Source organism: Hemitrygon akajei, chromosome 4, assembly GCF_048418815.1.
Source record: "Hemitrygon akajei chromosome 4, sHemAka1.3, whole genome shotgun sequence".
NCBI classification, from domain to species: Eukaryota; Metazoa; Chordata; class Chondrichthyes; order Myliobatiformes; family Dasyatidae; genus Hemitrygon; species Hemitrygon akajei.
Genome location: NC_133127.1, coordinates 52,780,199 through 52,802,773, shown reverse-complemented (window position 1 = coordinate 52,802,773; position 22,575 = coordinate 52,780,199). Strand labels below are relative to the sequence as shown.

The following is a 22,575-nucleotide window of genomic DNA, read 5'->3' as shown; positions in this document are numbered from 1 at the left end:
CAATAGTTACATCACTGGACTGTAGAGGTATTTTGATCGTTCACCGGCACTTCCAATGACGCAACATAACGACTGGAATTATTTCACTCGAAAGGATGTTCCCTACTTATAAATCAGGTAAGGGATAATAGCAGGACTGGCTATTATTGTATCACATGACACCTGAGAGAATTTACGCGCGCAGCAGTTCACCTTCAACAGCATTAGGACGACGCTTGCCGAGGGCAGTGAAACCAGACCAGAGCATCGTCTGTGCTTTCACAGGCAATGCAATGAGCTAGACCTGGTGCAGAGGTTGTGTACCTGACGACAGTGTCACCTGAATTTGTCCGGCAGAGCCCTCAGATAGGTAGAAGTCACCAAAAATGAACAAGGAAGATGTGGCGAAATTCCTGGACGCCAATCCTACTTTCACCAAGCAGTACTTTGAGAAGAAACTGCGCCCCGAAGTTGTCGCTCAGATCCTGCCCACGACAGACTCTACTGCTGATATCACAACCTACCGGGAAATAAGCCAAGTGGAAGAGGGGGAGATTCTCTTCGATCTTATCCGGGATATGCAGGAGAGCATAAACATGGAAAAAGTGGTGTTCAAAACTTTAAGGAGGGTCAGTTATCTGATCCACGCCGATCGAATGAGTCTCTTCATGTACCGGCAGAGGAACGGCATCGGGGAACTAGCCACGAGGCTGTTCAACATCCACAAGGATGCCGAGATGGAAGATTGTTTTGTGCATCCAGACCATGAGATTGTCTTTCCACTGGACATGGGCATTGTAGGGAATGTTGCCCAGACCAAAAAAACTATTAACATCCCTAACGTGGCTGAGGTAGGTCTGAGAATGTGGAAACGAAGTAAATATCTGAAAGGAAGTGTTTGGGAGCTCATAGCTTGCGGAGACGAGTGCTTTTATCTGACAGAGCAAATTGATTAATAAGATTACCCGGCTCTGCCCGTGAGGTTGAATTAGATTTTAATGACTTCGCTGGTATGGAACTAAATTTGAGGAAATAAAGGGAAAGGAATTCAAGTTTATTGGCATGGACATACATACCCAGGGTGTAAATACCATAAAACTTTTTTGCAGTAGCAGAATCACATTCGCGCATACAAAAATAAATAATAGCATATAATTATAAAAATAATATAAAATATAAAGAAATATTGTCGTGCTAACAAATTTGTATATCTATACATTTTTCATTTATGTGTTTCTGTATTCAGTATACGAATGTGCGAATTAGGAGACATTACGTAACACTGAGCGCCGGGACATCATAGCAAGGGTATATTTTAAGCCGACTAAATAACGGAAATCTCGGCCTTTTCATCAACATGTTTTATTTGTAAGGCCCCTTCAACGTATGAGGTTAATCAGGCGATGTGCAGTTTGTGTCGCTTGTTGTAAAAAGTATGTTTAAAGATGAGTCAAATCCTCTTGATGTAATCCAGTGACCTGGTTATCATATCTGGGATTAACTTTTCAGTTTAAATCTTATTAATTCTATTCGGTTTGGATCACTAAGGTCAGTTCCTCTGATGGGGAGAGCGTTTGGGATGTAACCCACACTTTATTGTGTTGGTATGGGTTTTCATTTATCGTTTCGACTCTGGATAGTTGAGTCGGTGCGTTTCAGATCATGCGCCAAAATTCTGCACGTGGATCACCAGTGTCAATTTTGTGCGGAATATTTTACCTCCATAAAGTGCGTCCAAGCATTGTAATTCTGGGCCTTTTATGTGGTTATGCGCAAAAAAAAAATGCAGGTTAAGTGTGAAAGGTGCCAGCTGAATACAAAACTCTCCGACGGCAGAAACGCTTAAAGCTGTGCCTCTCATCAGGAGTCACCGCTTCACGCAGTGGGGTCCACTTGCAGTAGCAGATCAGGCACCAGGTGTTTCTCGATCTTAGTGCACAAGGAATAACGCGCAAAAATGCTGGAGGAACTCGGCATGTCAAGCAGCATCTAGGGACGGAGATGTGCAATGGACGTTTAGGTTCAGACTCATTTCCATCCATAGGTGCTGCTGAATTTTCTGAGTTCCTCCACCGTTTTGTTGCTCCAGATTTCCCAGCATCTCCAGTTTCATAGCCTGGTGTGTAAACACCAAGGCCCTTGGAACAGAAAATCCTGCAGAAAGTAGTGAATATGGCCTACTCCATCTGAGGTAAAGTCCTCCCCACCTTTGAGCACATCTACACAGAGCAGGAAAGCAGCATCCTTTATCAGGGACCCCTACCACCAGGTCATGATCTCTTCTCACTTTTGCCATCAAGAGGAAGGTACAGGAGCCACACTCACATTGCCAGGTTCAGGAACAGTTCTTACCCCTCAGCCATCAGGCCTGTGAACCAGAGGGGATAGCTTCATTCAACTTCACTTGCCCCATCACTGAACTGTTCCCTCAACCAATGAACTCAAGGACTCTTCATCCCACGTTCTTGATATTTATTGCTTATTTATTTGTTATTATGATTTCTTTTTGTTCTTTTGTACTTGCACAGTTTGTTGTCTTTTGCCCACTGGTCATCTGCCCTGTTGGGTGTGATCTTTCATTGATTCTATTATGATTATTGGATTTGCTGAGTATGCCCACAAGACAATGAATTTCAGGGCTGTATGTGGTGACATATAATATACTTTGATAATAAATTTACTATGAACTTTGACTTTGATCTGCAGTCTCTCTCATGTCCTGCACAAGGAAGTTCTGATTGCACTGAGCAATTGATTTTCCATACCCAAGTTATTGCTGGCACTAAAAACTGAAATCCCTATTGGCCCAGTATGTCCCACATCACATACATAGGTGAGCCCTGATTTTCAAAGCCCCAGAAAGCATTTACATGAATGAAAACTGCGTAAGGAGCAGGAGGTCATTTTCTAGCTATTATCCCAGCTACTAGATCTAACATCGCATCTTGACCCTTCCTGTCTTCAGTCAGTGGCAGAGTGTCACTGAATTGCAGGCTCCAATCCTTGGCATTTTCTGGGAGATTAGCAGAAAGCAAAGTACCAGGATGCTATAAGGAGAACTCCAGAGAGATTGATGATAGGGGAGTAACTCTTCACAGAAAGGGTGATGCACACATAGAATGGCCTGCAAAATGAGGCAGGGAAAGCAGCAACATCTCAAAGACAGGTAAATGTGGGCTAAACATGGACTAGCTTAGATAGGCAGTCTGGTCAGCATGGACAAATTGGGCTGAATGGCCTATTTCTATTCTGCGTGACTCATGACAGAAGTATCAGAGATCAAGCATTTGGTTGCTAAATATTTTAATCTTTTATTGGAGTTATCAGATTCTCATGACATACATATAAGGAAGCCATTCAGCCTATTGAGTCTACACTGAATCTTGAAACTTCCCTATCAATCCCATTCCTCTGTTGTTTATTTCCCTGTAACCTCTTCTCCATTTGATTTAAGCTCACAAAGATTAGGCCAACTCAATATTCCTTGTTCTCATCCCACCTACTGATGTACTATAGTTACTCCAAGTCTATGCATCCGTTCCAGTCCATTGTGCATCTTGTTTATCCTTTAACACAATTATCTGATCCTCACTCAGTCCATGGACCTGAGAAATTGGTTCAAACTCTTCCATATGATACTGATGAACATGCCACAGGAGGCGCTGACTCTTGTGTTTCCCGTGGAAGCACTGTTCTGTCTGAGCGGTGCGTACGTGTGGCGGGACAGTAACAGAAACGCTCCTGTGCACAGAGCCTTTGTCACCACGCGGCTGGAATAAAGACAGATGGGAAATAGTTTACAAAACATCAAAGAGTATCTTCGTTGGACTGTATTTCATTATATCCTTCAATTAATAAATAAAATTAAAAGTATGTGATTTTTCAGTTTTCATTCTAAATATTCATACCATGCATAATACAAAGAAACATTAAAATACCACACAGATTTCAGGCCGTGTAGAAATTTCCTGCTCAGTGCAATGGCTGGTCCATGCAGCTGTAAAAAAAAATTAAAGGGAACGTTGCTCAGAACTGGTCCCATTGCCCCTGGAATCTGGCACCTTCTCTTCAGCCACAAAATCACATCCATTATCATTCTATTTCTGTACTCAACAGGAATCCAGAGATCATTGTCTGATATTCTGCTTAAAAAATTCCAAACTTTCTTAAACCTGAAGGAAGAACTTATCCCTGCACCTATGTCACCGGCACTAACATGGACACAGTCCTCAGCTGTTCACTCCCGTTCCTCCAAATAATCTTCATTCCTCTCACACCCCTCTCTCCTCCCCATGACCTTCTTCTGGTCCCCTTACTCCTAACCTTTATTTTATGGTTCACTGTCCTCTCCTATTTGATTCCTTCTTCAACCCTTTAAGGATAAAGATAAAGATTAGCTTTATTTGTCAGATGTAAATGTTCAAGAACTTTTTGCTGTACAGTTCATTTTTCTGATGTATGAACCTGTTTCTCTGAGTAACCTGGGACCATTCATATATAGGAATGAATGTGTGGATGTGGGGTCATTGGGAGGTGTATGGGGGGGTGGTCTGTGAGATCTATTCCTTCCCTTCATTTTAAGTACAATTCCTGTGCCTGCCATGGTGAGTGTATGTTAAAGTGCTGGCCAGCTTTCCAGTGGTCAGTGAGAGAGCAATGCCATATCTGCTATTTTTAGCTTTCTTAAGGGGTACAGGGCTTTTTTTTCATAGGATATGATGGATAAACAGGAATAGGGTACCAGGATGGCCAAAGACGGGAGGATAAGGTGTAGGTTAGGGTATGTGTGTGTGTGATTGGGTGAAGGGATTTAGAATGTGAGTCTATTGCACACTCCGGAGCGGAAGGTGGCGGTAATGCACCATTAAGCTGGGTGCCAACCACCATAAAACAAGACAGAGAGAGAGAGAGAGGTTGAGCAGCATCTGTGGAGAGAAAGGAATTATCAACATTTCAGGTCAAAACCTGATGCCTCCTCCCTCAGATGCTGCTCGACCCACTGAGTTCCCTTGGCAGATTGTCCGTTGTTTGAGATTCCAGCACCTGCAGTAATAAAACTGCTTCTGGATCTACATACTGCTGCTATCTCAGTCTGTGGACACCAGACCTAACCTCGACACTCTTCAAAGCACTTCTTACCTATTAACTATACTTTTGAGTACTGTAGTAGATCTCCAAAATAATTTGAAGCAATTACTTTGTGCGTGTCACTTTTAATATTTAGTTATTTCTGTTTAAATCCAACCTGCATGACTTTATGAAAGGCGAATCAGTTGGTTCAATCTGTTCAGAAGTTTGGAGACTCCAACTAGTGGTCAATCTGTGGAACTCATCGCCGCCGGCAGCTGGAAAAGCCAAGTCATCAAGGAGGAGGACTTGGTTAGTCCAGGCATGAAGGATTATGGGGAGAAAGCAGGAGATTGGGGCTGAGGAGGAAATGGATCAGCTATGGCCCAGTTATGCTCCCATATCTTATGGTATAATGTGGGGGTTCCCAACATTTTTTATGTCATGGACCAATACCATTAAGCAAGAGGTCCATGGACCCCTGTTGCAATACCCTAGTCTAATGGGACAGGCATAGACAAACCAGTGGATGTTGACATCTTTTAATTTTTTTTTTAATCATCAGATGATTTTCCACATTAAATGTAATGGATAAAGGATTGGTTAATGAACATAGAAATAAATGGGTCACTTCTGATTAGTGATTTCCTTTTTCCTTAGTAATTTCAATTTATATCTTTGACCTTAAAGAAGGACCAAGTAACCTATTTACATGTGCTAGTAATAGAAACCTAGGTGAGAAAGCTGTAAAGAGACAGCTAAGGGCTACAAGACACATAAATGAATTTGGGTCCTCCCCAGATTTAGAATGTCCGATTGTGTGCAACCCATATATATGACCGAGAATTTGGGTGGCTTTTCTGGATGCTCCGGGGCTGCTGCCATCTTCTGCTGGGTTGGAATGGGGCATTTCCATGTGCCTGCTCTCCCCATCCACTACCCACCCCTCCCAATCCACAACTGAGCCGAGCAGAGCTGGGAGCGCTGAGCTCCCTCACTCACTCACTCACTCACTCACTCACCGAGTTGGTGAGGCCAACCGGTGGCCACTCCTCCTGTGCTTGCTCACTGTCCCGTCACGGCGGGTTCCGTGATTCTCTCCCACACACTGTTCTTGTTCATTTCTGACCTACGGACTGGCCAGGTTAGTTCTCAGGAACAGGACACTGTCCTCACCTGGGGAGAACCTGTAGGAAAAGAATGTAGCAGCTGTAACATAATGCTGGGATCTATCCCAGAAGGTTAATTCACAGGTTGAGTCTGTGGTAAAGAAGGCAAATGCAATGTTAGCATTTATTTCAAGTGGAATAGACTATAAAAGCAACGAGATAATGCTGAGGCTGTATAAGACACTAGTCAGGCCACACTTGGAATATTGTCAACAGCTTTGGCTCTATATCTTAGAAATGGCATGTTGTCATTGGAGAGAGTCCAGAGGAAGTTCATGAGGATGATTCCAGGAATGAAGGGGTTAACATATGAGGAGGGTTTCGCAGCTTTGGGCCTGAACTCACTGGAATTTAGAAGAATGTGGGAGGATCTCATTGAAATCTACCAAATGTTGAAAGGACTAAATAGGGTAGATGTGGAGAGAATGTTTCCTATGGTGGGGTATTCAGAACTAGAGGGCACTGCCTCAAAATTGAGGGACAACCTTTTTAGAACAGAGGTAAGGAAGAATTTTTTTAGCCAGAGAGTAGTGAATCTGTGGAATGCTCTGTCATAGACAGCAGTGGAGACCAAGTCCATAGGGATATTTAAAGGGGAAGTTGATAGTTTCTTGATTGGTCAGGACAGCAAAGGAAATGGCGAGAAGTCAGGTGTATGGTTTGAGTGGGATCTGAGGTTAGCTATGATGGAATGGCGGAACAGACTCGATGGGTTTAATGGCCTAATTCTGCTCCTATATATTATGGTTTTATTCCTCCTGGTTGTTGGGTTTCCCGGTTTTCCTGTTGGCCCTTTTAAGGGCCCGATTGATTTCCTTCGCCTTGTAGCCATTCTGTAGGAATATCATACATTATCATCTACTACCACCTGCCTTTCCTATATTTCCACCGTTTCTCGAAGAATTGTAGGGATCCTGAAGGAATACCAGATAAACACCATCCACAAACCTGTAAAGAAGTTCAAATCCCAGCTTATGCGGGCCAAAGATGACCTGGGACTCAGGATGGCTGGTGTTTACAGGATTTTCTGTGAATGCAGAGCAGCGTATATTGGAAAGCCACATCAAGGACCATAGGAGGTGTATCTGTTTGGCTTGCCAGGAGAAATTAGCTGTAGCAGAACACTGCATTCACAATGACGATAGGATTGACTTTGACAGCACAAAACTACTGTGCCATGCCAATTGTTTTTGGACTGCCTGGTGAAGGAAGCCATTGAAATAAGACTAGAGAACAAGAATTCGACAGAAGCGAAGGTTTCACTTTAAGTAAGAACTGGAGTGTAATTTTCAACAAAGCAGGAGAGCCAAAGCTTGATTCAAGACTCATTTATCAAAGAATGTATAAATTATACAACCTCGAGCTTTGCTTACTCACAAGTAGCCACAAAGCAAGAAATCTGAAAGAAACCAATTAAAAGAAAGAGAACAGAAAAATAAAAATAGAAGACCAACACTTGATGCACAAGCAACTCGCTCCCGGCCCAGTTTCTGTCGCCCAGCCCAAAGCCGCTCTCAAGCTCTTCAGCTCAGCTCAGTACCCAGAGTGATCCAACCTCACACCCAGGTCAGTTAAACGAGCATCAGAACTTCTCTGCCTGGGCCTCAACTTCTTCCAGAGCAATCTAACCTTGCTCCCCGGGCCGGCTGTATGGGCATCCGAACTCCAACTGCAACAATTCTGTAACAAACATCTTGGCTCATGCTCTGAACTCATCTCACTATCACTCACCCCTTCACTATTTACAGTAATAATTTAACACTATTTACTACAGAAAAGGTATTTTTAGTGATGACTTTAGTCGGATTTCTTATCTTTATGGCTACCAGAATCTGTTGCACACATTCGGTTGGTAGCGCCAGTTGAAGACGAACGAATAAAGAGGAATGGACGATGGGAGATGAGGGTATATACCACTGGATTAGACAGGCCTAGGCATCATCTCTGATGAAGATGGCGGAGCGTGTCATCGAAACGTCGGTTAAAATCGATATCTGGACCCAGCTGGAAGCCTGAGAAGAGTTTATGCATTTTCCTTCCTCTTTAAATAATTCCAGCGATTCATCCCCCAGAATAGAGAATTCCAGAGATTCACCACTCTGAAGGAAGAAAGTCCTGCTTTGTAAGATGGTCCTGACAGAACAATACTAGGAATGAGTCCTGTGAATCTCTTCCAGGATGCCTCCAATGTCAGCATATCCTTTCCTTAAATATGTGAACCTAAGTAGTACACAATAGTCCGTGTACGGCCTCACCAGTACCCTGTTCAATCGCTCAACTCTTGTTCAGTCCCTTTTCAATAAAGGTTAGGGTGCCATTTTCCTTCCATCTACTTGCTGCACCTTTCTGCAAACGTTTGCAATTTGTGCATAAGAACACTCAGATTCTTATATACTATGCTTACCGGCAATCTTTCCCCATTCAATTACTCCTCTGCTTTTTGAATGCACTTGTGGTGAACTACATATACCTGTCTGGACTGCTCCTGTGGCTCCTCCCACAGACCCCTGTATAAAGGCGATTGAGGCCTGAGCCCGGCCTTATTCTCCAGGATGTAGTGTTGTTCATTCTTCCAGTCAATAAAAGCCGATATCTCGCTTCTTACATCTCAGAGTGAGTTATTGATGGTGCATCAGCACTCCAAAATGTGTGACTTCTCACTCTCCTACACTGAACTCCACTTGCCTAGCTTCTACTCAATCACTCAACCTATTCATATCCATTTGCAGAGTCCAAGTATCTTCATCTCGTTATGCACTCCCACCTATATTGTCAGAGGCAACACTGGAAACCTCTCACTCTATCTTTCCTTCCAAGCCACCAATACAAATAACAAATAAGATTACAGATATAACTACGTGACATGTCTTCTAAAGTAGTAGCCTCTAACATCCTGAAAATGAGCACATTTCCCAGCAATCAATACAGTTCATAAAATGGAAAGTTACAGAACTTTTTATTGTAATTGAATTGACTTTATTTCTTACATCCTTCACATACATGAGGAGTAAAAATCTTTGTTACGTCTCCATCTAAATGAGCATTGTGCAATCATAGTAATTTATAAACAAAAAGAACAGTCAATGTAACATAGAAATACACTCAATCAGTGTGAGTTAATCAGTCTGATGGCCTGTTGGAAGAAGCTGTCCCCGGAGCCTGTTGGTCCTGGCTTTTATGCTGCAGTACTGTTTCCCGAATGGTATAGCAACTGGAATAGATTGTGGTTGGGGTGACTCGGGTCTCCAATAAACTGCAGAAGGATCATAAGAATTGGAAACAGGAACAGAACAGGCCCCTCCAACAGATTCCCCTATTGACCAGATAGTGTCTGACCCTCTATTCAGTCTAAACCCCTGCATTTTGTTATCACAGAATCATTTTATCTTTGGCATATCCAATAGCAGGGCAACAGCGCCCCTCTGTGGTGGAAAATTATGAACGTTCAGTGAAGTAATTTCTACTTATTTTTAATTTACTTCATTTAGAAATAAATATATTCTGGCCCGACGAGCCCATGCTGCCTAATTATACCCATGATCAATTAAACTAACACACACAAAATGTCGGAGGAATTCAGCAGGCCAGGCAACATCTATGGAAAAGAGTAGAGTCGACGTTTCAGGCCGAGATCCTTCATCAGGACTCATGTTTGTGACCAATTAAACTACTAACCCGTACATCTTTAGAATGTGGGAGAAAGCTAGAAAACTTGGAGGAAACCTATGTGGTCGTAGGGTGAATGGCCAATCTCTTTACTGACAGCAGTGGGATTGACTCTGAGTCAGTGGTACTGTAGCACATTACTCTAACCATTACATTACTGTGCCATCCCAATTGTGATCATGAATGACTAATTACATATTCTAGGACAATAAACCTACAGAACCTGGCAACCTGATATGTCAATGCATGTTTTATGTTTCATGGAAATCACCTCTCATTCTGGGGAATAATTGCTCAGCCTCCTCTATCGTTAAGAGCTAAACTCATCTAATGAACCAGTCCAGTGAATCTCCTTAGGCAAGCAGATGAAGCCTGCTCACTATGTTCCAGGAACAATCATATTAAGGCCCTAAATAATTCAAGTAAAATGTATTCACGATTTGACTTCGTGATTTCTTAATGAATTGTCTCCATTGGATAGAGAGTTGGAGTAAAAGTGTCTTTGTCATGTGGAAGAATATAAGGTGAAGTGCCCCAAGGTTCACTTCTTAGCTGGCCAATAAATGCGATATCTTTGTCATATACTAGTTATCTGTTCCCCACTCATGAATGGATATGATATTTGCAAACTCCCCACAAGATCCAATTATTCCCTATTAGTAAAATCAGCGACCTGCAGCAAGCCCATGGGTTACTACAGTTGCCACCTCTAGAATCAAAAATGCTCTCTTGAGCATGTTTGATATTTCTCACAATGGCTCAGGGCTATAGTGATGGCTGTCATACCATGCTCTACCATATGTCTGCCTTTATTGGCATTCAACAATTTGAAAGACTTAACTCATTTGAGTGATAGCAGCAGTTTAGAAAGAACATAATTCTGCCTTTCCTCTGCTAAGGCAGTGCTAAACTATTCAGGTGAAACCTAGTCTTAATGCAGGGAATGTTTTTTTTCCCAATATATATTGGTTCCTGTTGTCAACAAACAGAATCATTGCTCACTATGTTCAACATGATAAACAAATCGTAAAGTTGCTGGTTCTATTTTTCCAGTCAGTAGCTCTTCTCTTGCACAATAGGAAATTGAAAGCAACAGTCTGGTCATTGTGATATCTAAATTTTAGTGATTTTCAATTTTTAAGTTGTTTGGGAAAGTTACCTTTACAGCCAGTTGGAAAAGGTCAGAGAGGTAGGAATGAGTTTGAGTCAATTGCTTCCGTGAATATTGGATAATGTACGCTCCACAAACACGGTGCTACTCACGTTCAAGTTTATGGTGTCTGACTGTACAAATACACAACCAAAAGAAGCAACGTTCCTCCAGACCATGATGACTCCCCCCAAAACATATATCACACATAACACAAAATATTACCATAAATAAGTTAATAAAATATATTTTAAAATGCATGTAGTGCACGGCACAGGTAAACAGTAAACAGCTCACTAGTGACGAGACCTCCATGGTAGGGATCCTCAACAATGCTTTGGGCCCTTTATCTGCAACACTCCTATCCTCTCAGCTGTTTTTACTATGCTCTGTTGGGTCATGCCTTGCAGCTTCCATACCACACAATGGTGCGGCCATATAGAACACGCTCGATGATGCTCCTGTAGAAATTTATTACAGTCTCAGTCTTCTCAGAATGTGTAGATGCTGCTGTACCTTTTTGACAAATGAGGACATGGTTTGAGTCCAGATTAGGCCATCTGTTATGGAACTTTGTACTATTCATTTTCTCCATGGCAGAGCCATTGATGTGCAATGGAGAGTGGTCAACCAGTGTCTTCCTGAAGTCCACAACCATCTCTCTCGCTCCTATAGTTGGATACAAGGGTAGGGCCATAGACTAAAGCAGGTGTTCTGTTTTGGGTGGTGTTATCTGAGTGTTTTTTCTTCCGTAACTCTTTCACATAAGAGGTGAATATTCTGCTACAGTTCTGCCATGTAGATGAGGAAGAGTTTATTGGAGTCAGGAAGTGAGCCATCATTCCACACTGCAAAGCTTCAATCTTCCTGCTATTAGTCCTAACCAAGTCTGGCCTGTCATGATTCCTAAGCCGGTGTCCGGATGATCTATGGCCGGAAATCAAATATGGTCTAAGCTGTACTACCACTTGTTAGGCTTTTACTGAGGGGCTGAGTTGGTAAGAATAAGCTAGTAAGGCATGATTACAAACATAATATTCATAGTATATTGCTGGTAACAGGTTACACATCAGCTTTATGCACACTTCTAGAAGAAGACTTGAGATGCATTGTGTTCGGTGGTGTAATCATATGAGCATGGGATCATTTATGAGATAGTCTGTTGCATGGTGCTTGTAGTAACAGATCCTGTGTCCAACTGCTTTAAGATAGCTGAAATTGTGTTTCTACTCTAATATCCTTGTAGTTCTACTTCATTTCACTCTTTCATTTAAATGAGCAATCAGAATAATGTTTCCAAAGTTGGGTAATCAGTATCAGAAATAGATTTATTATCACTGATAGGGATACAGATGTACAAGAGTGAGATGGGTTAGCTGCTTGATTGGTGTCACAGCAACCTCGCATTAAATGTAAACAGACCAAGGACAGATCGTGGATTTCAGGAAGGGGAGGATAGTAGAATAAGCACCTGTCTTCATTGAGCAGCCAGCGGTGGAAAGGGTGAGCAGCTTCAGATTCCTGTGTGCCAACATCTCAAAGGGTCTATCCTGGATCCGACAGAATGATGCAAGCAAGAAGAAGGCAAACAAATGGAGTATGAGGAGATTTGGTATGTCACCAAAGGCTCTTGCAAATTTCTGCAGATGTAGGTGGAGGACATTCTGACCAGTTGCATCACAGTCTGGTATGGAGCCTCCAATGCACAGGATCACAAAAGGCTGCAGAGGGTTATAGACTCGGCCATTTCCATCATGGGCGCATCCATCCCTGCTATGAAGGTCATCGTCAGGAGGCAAACCCAAAATTAAAGACCCTTACCATACGGGACATGCCTCCTTTGCATTACTACCATCAGAGAAGAGGAAAAGGAGTCCAAAAGCCACACTCAATGATTTAGGAAACTACACGTCAGTGACAATAAGCCAGATTCCAACATTTTGACTTGCATGTCTTTTCCACAGTTAATGACAAAGATAAATAAATAGTCCCAAAAAATTAGGAATAATGAGTTGGTGTTATTGGATCCATGAGCCATTCAGTAATCTGATGGTGGAGGGGAAAAAAGCTATTCTTGAATCATTGAATGTGAGTATTGAGGATCATGTACCTCCTCCCTGATGGTGGTAATAATAAGAGGAAATTATGCCATTCCTTCAAGTTATATTGAATTTAGTAAAACAAAAGTACAGTCTACCATTTGCACAGGGCAATGAAATAGCTAGGTACGCTGTCTTGGACAGAATGATAATGTCTGGTATTGTGTACGATAGTTGTGACCAATGTTCCCTCTAATTTTTAGCAGTCAGTGTGTGCAAAAATCTTACGTTGTGCAAATTTTTTTTCTTGTGACAAAAGTATGTGTGCACTGAATGCACACATGGCACAGTTTATGTAGGTTTACAAAATACTTGACATAAAACTGCACAGAATAACAACAAAATAACATACATATTTAAGTCACTTGGTTATCTTTTTCTCTCTCCTGTCTTTGGCATTTACCCATTCTTTGTAAACTCTATCTAGACTAATAGAACTTCCATCCAATTGATAGCTTTTGATTCTCATTAACGTATCCAAATGATATTTACCTAAATGGTTTCTCAGCTTGTTTTTGAGTTGATTCATTAGGCTAAAACCTCGCTCACAGTCCGCACTAGACACAAGAAATGTTCCCCCAATGTCCATCAACTGTGCAAGGTCACAAAACTGCTCATTTTGAAGTACAAATGCCACCATTTGAGCAAAGTTTGAAATCTGTTTGGATTTAATTTTTTTCTTGCACGGAAAATTTGAAATTATTAAACTGTCTAGCTGAAAATACTGTAATAGTTAGAAAATCATGATGTTTTAGACATGACATTAACTTGTTCATCGCCAAATGTGAAGTCACAATCTGCAACTGAAGTCAAGTCAACTCAACTTTATTGTCAATTTGACCATAACTGCTGGTACAGTACACAGTAAAAATGAGACAATGTTTTTCAGGACCATGGTGTTACATGACACAGTACAAAAAACTAGACTGAACTATGTAATAAAAAAAACACAGAGAAAGCTACACTAGGCTACAGACCTACACTGGACTGCATAAAGTGCACAAAAACAGTGCAGGCATTACAATAAATAATAAACAGGACAGTAGGGCAAGGTGTCAGTCCAGGCTTTGGGTATTGAGGAGTCTGATAGCTTGGGGGAAGAAACTGTTACATAGTCTGGTCGTGAGAGCCCGAATGCTTCGGAGCCTTTTCCCAGATGGCAGGAGGGAGAAGAGATTGTATGAGGGGTGTGTGGGGTCCTTCATAATGCTGTTTCCTTTGCAGATGCAGCGTGTAGTGTAAATGTCCATGATGGCAGGAAGAGAGACCCCGATGGTCTTCTCAGCTGACCTCACTATCCGCTGCAGGGACTTGCGATCCGAGATGGTGCAATTTCCGAACCAGGCAGTGATGCAGCTGCTCAGGATGCTCTCAATACAACCCCTGTAGAATGTGATGAGGATGGGGGGTGGGGTGGGAGATGGACTTTCCTCAGCCTTCGCAAAAAGTAGAGACGCTGCTGGACTTTCTTTGCTATGGAGCTGGTGTTGAGGGACCAGGTGAGATTCTCCGTCAGGTGAACACCAAGGAATTTGGTGCTCTTTACAATCTCTACCGAGGTGCCGTCGATTTTCAGCAGGGAGTGGTCGCTCCATGCCCTCCTGAAGTCAACAACCATCTCTTTTGTTTTGTTCACATTAAGAGACAGGTTGTTGGCTCTGCACCAGTCCGTTAGCCGCTGCACCTCCTCTCTGTATGCTGAGTCATCGTTCTTGCTGATGAGACCCACCACGGTCGTATCATCGGTGAACTTGATGATGTGGTTCGAGCTGTGTGTTGCAGCACAATCGTGGGTCAGCAGAGTGAACAGCAGTGGACTGAGCACGCAACCCCGGGGGGAAATCAAAAGCTGACCATTCATGTACTTCATCTTCAAGAAACCTTTCTTCTAAATGAACACAAAGACTATTTGTAAAAGTCAACAGCAAACTTGTATCTACTGTGACATTTTCTTCACAGTGTTGGCTTAGCAAAACTTTAACTTTGTCACTCCACGAAATATTGTCTCCCAGATACTGCTTTCTTATCTTGTTAATTTTGCCGCTCGCAAAATGAAATGAATCCATCGGTGTCAGTCCACTCTTTTGCAGAATCTTGCACAGGTTTTCAATAAGTATAATTATTAATTACTACATTATTTTAGGTAACTAAGCTTTTGTGCGCACATTAATTTCCTTTGTGTGCTGGTTGAAGAACATGTGTGCACACGCACAGAACCACAGCTTAGAGGGAACATAGGTTGTGACTATGAACAAAGTCACCGGGAGACACTAAATCATTCCCCTGGTGGGGAAAGTGTTTTCGCTGGGTCTCAACACTTCCCCCTGCAATTGGATACTGGACTGCTTAACAGGAGGCTGCAGTCAGTCCATGTGGGCAGCAATGTCTCTCGTCCCATTACACTGAGCACTGGGGCTCACCAAGGCTGTGTGTTCAGCCCGCTGCTGTCAACACTGTTGATGCGTGACTGTGTCACAAGATTTAGTTCAAACCGTGTCATCAAGTTTGCAGGTGACACAACAGTGGTCAGTGTTATCAAGAATGATGATGAGACAGAGTATAGAGAGGAAGTGGAGCAGCTGGTGGATTGGTGTGAGAAGAACAATCTAAGCCTGAATGTGGAGAAGGGCAAGGAAATCATTGTGGACTTCAGGAAGGTGCAGACGAACCATCCCTTCTGCAAATACATGGCTCCTCTTTAGAGAGAGTTAAGTGCACCAAATTCCTGCAAGTTCACATTACAGATGACCTCACCTAGTCCCTTAATATTACCTTATGGAACAAGAAGGCACAGCGATGCCTCCATTTCCTAAGAAGGTTGAGGCAAGCAAGGCTCCCCCCTCCCATTTTAACTGCATTCCGCAAGAGCCCCGCTGAAAGCGTCTGGACAAGTTGCATCTCCATCTGGTGTGGAAGCAGTCGAGCTTGAGACCAGAAGTCTCTACAAAGGATGGTGAGAACAGCTGAGAGGAGCATAGGGGTCTCCCTACCATCCATCAGGGACATTTATGAGGGGCCTGCATATGCAGGGCCTTTAGTATTATAAATGATCCCACCCATCTATCCAGCATTCTCTTTGACTTTCTACCATCAGGCCGGAGATTATGATGTATAAAAACAAGAATGGTGAGGATGAGAAACAGTTTCTTCCCCCAGGCCATTAGGCTTCTGAACTCCCTGCCACTTTGTATTCGAAGTGTCACTGGCTAATCTGTTCCATACCTTATAATAATATTAATGCACTTCAGTTGTTATTTGTGAGTGATACATCTGTAGATTTTATTTTTACACTTCTATATACATTATATGGTTATATACATTATATATGTGTGTATAGTTAAATGACAATAAACTTGACTTGAAGCTAGTGATATAGAAGCCTCTATTCAGCACACAAAGAGGCATCATTCTGGAGACACTCTTGGAAGAAGAGGATTCCTGACCCAATATCTCATCTCACTTTACATGTTAAAGAACAAAGGTAACAGGACAATTTCTATAGTTATAATGCCTTCATAATGCTTGTCTTGAGTTCCAGGTATTTTCAAATATCTGGATCTTGCCAGCAAAAGACCAAAATGATTATTAATAAGAACATAAGAACATAAGAGATAGGAGCAGGAGTAGGCCAATCGGCCCCTCAAGCCTGCTCCGCCATTCAACAAGATCATGGCTGATCCAATCTTAACTCTAGTTTTCACCGAATCCTACAAGGCAACAGTGCCAACCAACAGGGCACCATGCCACCCATTTTATTTTATTATTCATCCCGCCCGAACCCATGTGATCACCCGGGGGAAAAAAAACGAGTTGCCAATTGAGGAGAAAAAATCTGGAAAATTCCTCTCCGACCCATCCAGGCTATCGAAAACTGGTCCAGGAGATCACATGGCTGATCTAAACCTAGCCTTATGTCCACTTACCTGCTCGCTCACTGTATTCCCTAATGCCATTTTTATCCAGGAAAATGTCTATCTCCGTTTTGAATTTTTTGAGTGTAGTAGCTTCCACAGCTCTCTGGGGCAGTAAATTCCACAGCCCCACTACCCTCTGAGTGAAGAAATTTCTCCGCATCTCAGTCCTGGAATGGCATCCCCTTATTTTAAGATTATGCCCCCTAGTCCTAGTTTCACCCATCATTGGGAACATTCTCCCCGCATCCACCCGATCAAGCCCCTTCACAATCTTAATACATGAGTACGACTCACAGAAAATGGTAATTAACACTTATTTTAGTCTTTTGGTGGGAAGAACCAGGTATTTGAAAATACTTGTAACCCAAGACAAGCATTATGAAAACATTGTAACTATAGAAATAGTCCTGCTAACTTTGCATTTTAAACTCCGTCTACAGTCCATGTTCAGATTTGAAGACTGATTGTTGTTGAAATTAATATTTGCTATATACGATGATTTCAGAATACACCCTAACAATATTGACATGGAGCGGAATAATCTACTTTGGCATTCAATGATGTGGAATGTTGTGACCGGCAACATGATGGTGTAGTGTACTGTGTTAGCCAACGTAACGGTGTTTTGTTTTGTGTTTAGCATTGTAAAGGTGATAAATTGCACTTGGTAGTTTAATATTCTGGTGTACTGTGCTTGGCAATATGATGGTGTTATAGTTTAGGTTTGGTGGTGCAACATCTTAAAAAAAATTATCAATAGACAATAGACAGTAGACAATAGGTGCAGGAGTAGGCCATTTGGCCCTTCGAGCCAGCACCACCATTCACTGTGATCATGGCTGATCATCCACAATCAGTACCCCGTTCCTGCCTTCTCCACATATCCCTTGACTCCGCTATCTTTAAGAGCTCTATCTAACTCTTTCTTGAAAGCATCCAGAGAATTGGCCTCCATTGCCTTCTGAGGCAGAGCATTCCACAGATCCACAACTCTCTGGGTGAAAAAGTTCTTCCTCAACTCTGTTCTAAATGGCCTACCCCTTATTTTTAAACTGTGGCCTCTGGTTCTGGACTCCCCCAACATCGGGAACATGTTTCCTGCCTCTAGCGTGTCCAATCCCTTAATGATAACATTGAAAGAGTAAAGTTAAATTTCCAAGGGTGTTGGCAGGAATTGAGGATCTGAGTTATAGAGAAAGATTGAATAGGTTAGGACTTTATTTCCTGCAGCGCAGGAGAATGACTGGAGATTTGATAGAGGCATATAAAATCATTAGTGGTATAAATAGGGTAAATGCAGACAGACTTTTTCCACTGAGATTTCATTCAGACTAGAACTAGAGGCCATGGGTTAAGGGTGAAAGGTGAAATGTTTAAGGGGAACATGGGAGGAACTCCTTCACTCAGAGGGTGGTATGGAATGAGCTGCCAGTGAAAGTGTTTAATTTTAATATTTAAGAGGAATTTGGGTAGTTACTTGGATGGGAGGGGTATGGAGGGCTAAGGTTCTGGTGCAGGTAGATGGGACTAGGCAGAATAATAGTTTGGCATTGACTAGATCTGTTCTGTGCTGCAGTACTCTATGAATCTAAAGAGTGATAAAGCAATGTGTTGTGCCTGCTAATGTGATATACTGTTCTGTTGCTATTGGCAATCTGACAGTGCCATACTATGTATTTGGGAGTAGATGTTGTAATGTGCTGTGCTCGACAGTGCATTGGTGTGGTGCATTAGGCTGTATAATTGAGTGGCTCACAGAGATTTGGTGTAAAGATGGTGTTGCATTGTCTTTGGCTCTGCGAACACATGGAGCATGGAACCAGTGCTGTGATAGTGTGCTTGCAATAGTGAGGGTGGGTTGTTTGGCCTTTCATAAAATGAAGGTACATTTTGTGTTAGGCAGTGGGATTTTGTTCTGCGCTATGTTTTGCAGGTTGATTATATGGTGTCTTGTATTTTACAATTCTTCCGTCTGAGTACTTGCTGCATTTTATATTTTTGTTTCAGATTTCCAGCACCTGCAGATTTATTTATTTATTTGCTTTTTGATGAGGCAATGTTTTGAGTTTGCCAGAGGGCTGGTGTGGTGCCTTGTGTTTGGAATTGTGAAAACAGAATATAGCATTTGGCCGTGTACTGGTGTGGTATACTGGGGTGTCTAGTAAAGTAATTGTATGGAACACTGTTTCACAGCCTCATGGTGTGATACTACATGCTTTGTAGTTCAATGCCTTAGAGTTTTGTTTGGCATTGTAATGTTGCTTTGTATTGGACTGAACAGATGAATGATGTGGAATGTTGTGTCTGACAGGGAGGTGCTGTAGATTTTGTGTTTATGTGAGGGATAGTCCTATGTATTGTTCTTTCAGTGTGACACTGTGTGCGTTGTGTTTGTCAGGTTGGTGGTCTGGTGTATTGTCATTACCAATCTGATGGTGTGGAGTACTGAGTTTGTTTAGCAGTGGAGTAGTATTGATTTTTGGCACTGTGTTGCTGATGTATTATATTTGGCGGTATGATGACATGGTGTTTGTGGGTAGCAGTGTGGTGGTACGGAATATTGTGTTTGGCTGTGCGATGGAATGGATACTGTCCTACTTGTAGTTAACTTATTATTTAGTAATAACTAGTATTTTAACTACTGTAATTTAATAGATTTATTATATCTCTAAGTTGGCGAGACTTTTTCAAGTTGTCCTTGCAGCTTTCACTTACACTTTCAGCGAGTGTATACACACAAAATGCTGGAGGAACTTTAAAACTTCCTCAGCGGGTGTTGAGTGTGGATTGCAAATCTGTAGAAACCTCATCAAGAGCCTTTTATAACCATATAACAATTACAGCATGGAAACAGGTCATCTCGGCCCTTCTAGTCCGTGCCAAACACTTATTCTCAAAACTCTTTTAATTCCTGCAATACAAGGTCTGCTTTCAAATATCCTTTTGGTTCTCCCATCACCTGACTCTTATACAGTGAAGTGCTTCCATCTCTGGGTCCTGACTTCGTGCCATTAACTGTGATTGACAGACTTAAAATGTGGAAGAGAATTATGTCAAATTTAATGCACCAGAACAAGTTATTTAGTGGATTTTTTAACAGTGTTTCTGCCTCTCTTGAACCTCTTCTCACCCCTTCTTAACTCCATCAAATTTTCTAACTTGGTCTCTCTCACAGACTTCTATTTCCCACTAAGTACATATGTGCTGTTCAGCTAAACCTCATGTTGTGTGTCTGAATTCTGCATTCTCTCACCTCTCTGAGATGTAGATTTCTTCTTCATTCTTTCATGGGATTATTGGAGAACTTATTAAGAAATTTAAAGATTTAGTATTTTACTCTACCATAAAAATAAATATATTCTCCTTGATTAGAAGTTTAAATAAATTTCAGGACCTCTAACAGAATTTGCCGATGTTTTCTCCCAGTTATTGAAGACAGCTCTAACTAGTTCAATGTTCTAGTAACCATTCTTGCAGGATCTTTTTCATCTTTGTTCTCAGCTGTTTTTGTGTCTAACCACATTTTTAGCTGTATTCTGCGAACTTGATTCTCATGGTAATAAATTAGACCATAAAACAAAGGAGCAGAATCAAGCCATTTGGCCCATTGAGTCCGTTCACCATTCCATCATGACTGACTTATTATCCCTCTCAACCCAATGCTCCTCTGTTCTCCCTGTAATCATTGATGCCCCTACTAATCAAGGAACCATCAACATCTGCTTTAAATATAGTCGATCATTTGGCCTCCAAGCCATTAGTGGCAATGAATTCCACAGTCACCACCTCTGGCTAAAGAAATTCCTTCTCATATTTGTTCCAAAGGCACATCCTTCCATTCTGAGGCTGTACCCTCTAGTCCTGGACTCCCCCACTGTAGGAAACATCCTCTCCACATCTATTCTATTTCAGCCTTTCAATATTCAATAGGACTCAATGAGATTCTTGACCCCATTCTTCTTAACTACAGCAAGTACAGGCCCAGGGCTATCAAATGTTTCCCTTTCATTTCTGGGATCATTCTCATAAACCTCCTTTAGATACTCTCCAATGCCAGCACATCCTTTCTTAGAGAAGAGGCCCAAAACTGCTCACTATACTCCAAGCGAGGTCCGACCAATGCCTTATAAAAGCCTCAGTTTTGTTTTACTGAGTCTTGAGAATATACATTGTGTGCAGCAGTAGGAAAAGTCTGCTTGGCCTCTCAACACTGGTCCATCACAGAATAAGATCATGTTCACTATCTTCAGATGCCACATACCAGGGGTGATCCTTTAAACCCTTGCTTAACAAATATCTCTATATGTCTGCCTCAAAAGCCTCCGTTTCCACTTCCACAAAAACTCTAGTACCAAGAACTTACAAGCCTCTGAGTGAAAGATCACTTCACCATGTCCCCTTATTTTTAAACTTTATGTTCAACCAGTTAATCAATCACTAATTAATGAGCTAGTAATTGTAATCAGTAAAACATTGATCTGATTTACCAATATTTTTCTGCTGTATATATTGTATCTGGACTGGCCTTTGTGATTTCAGATCCACCAATGAGCTAGCCTTTTAAAGGTTCTCCTCTGCTTATGAATGCCTAATCTACGTGCCGCCTCTATATAAGAACAAGTATTTGGGAGACAAATGAGATGGAGTTACCAACTATTGCTTGGCTGCAGGCAACTGTTCTTGACACGAGCTGTAATTTTGCCACATCAAGTCCAAGCGGAATACATTCTAGTTTATATAATTTTTCTGTCCATTTTGTGAATCCTATCTAGAGACTCACCATCTGAGCCCACAACAGTGCTCTTTTTAAACGTGTCGTATAACTTTTTTGGGTGGGGGATGAGAGTGGAGATGCATCTCTACCAAAGGAGGTGTAAGACACACCTTCCCTCCACTAGCCTGCAGGTCACCCTTGGGCAAGGTGTAGCACCTGCTTAGCCCCCTGATCAGGATCACATGATGCCATGGGAGCAGGTGGTGGGTGGCTGTATGAACAGCTGATGTATATCTCAAGTCCTGGTAATGCGACCACTGACACCAGGCAGACAATCTCTGAAGATTATTGATAATGGCTTGGGTCACCTGTCTTGTAAAGACACTGCCCAGAAGAAGGCAATGGCAAGCCACTTCTGTAGAAAAATTTGCCAAGAACAATCTTGGACATGGAAAAACCATGAACATCTACGTCATATGACATGACATATAATAGCATTTAAAACGTCATCTGCAGTAAAATCTTTTAAAAGAATATCATAATTAGCCCAAGATAGGCTAAATTTGTGAAAATCAACTTTAACATTAAGAATGGAAAAACATGATTTAAAATGCCTCTCTAGACCATAGGCATCTCCTGTCATGTAAAATCTCAGTTTGTGGTGCATTTCTGTCCTGTGAACTGCTTAGGTTATGAACAGTTCTCATGAAAGGAACCCTTCCTTAAACTGGGGAGGGCCTGTAATCACCTTCCTTGTCCAGGAGTGGACAAATTTCCAACATTTCCAATGATATCTATGTCTTATAAATAAAACCCT

The 22,575-nt window shown here is 41.9% G+C and overlaps 1 protein-coding gene across 1 annotated transcript in view; it reads left to right on the top strand.

Annotated features, from left to right (window-relative positions):
• The first annotated feature begins 212 nt into the window (after positions 1-212).
• The window catches only part of LOC140726339 (rod cGMP-specific 3',5'-cyclic phosphodiesterase subunit beta-like), an 80,900-nt gene continuing 58,537 nt past the window's right edge, over positions 213-22,575 (top strand). The window contains exon 1 of the mRNA XM_073042600.1: positions 213-830. Within this exon, the coding sequence (XP_072898701.1) occupies positions 366-830 (465 nt within the window). The 5' untranslated portion in view covers positions 213-365. The remainder of the gene's footprint in view (positions 831-22,575) is intronic.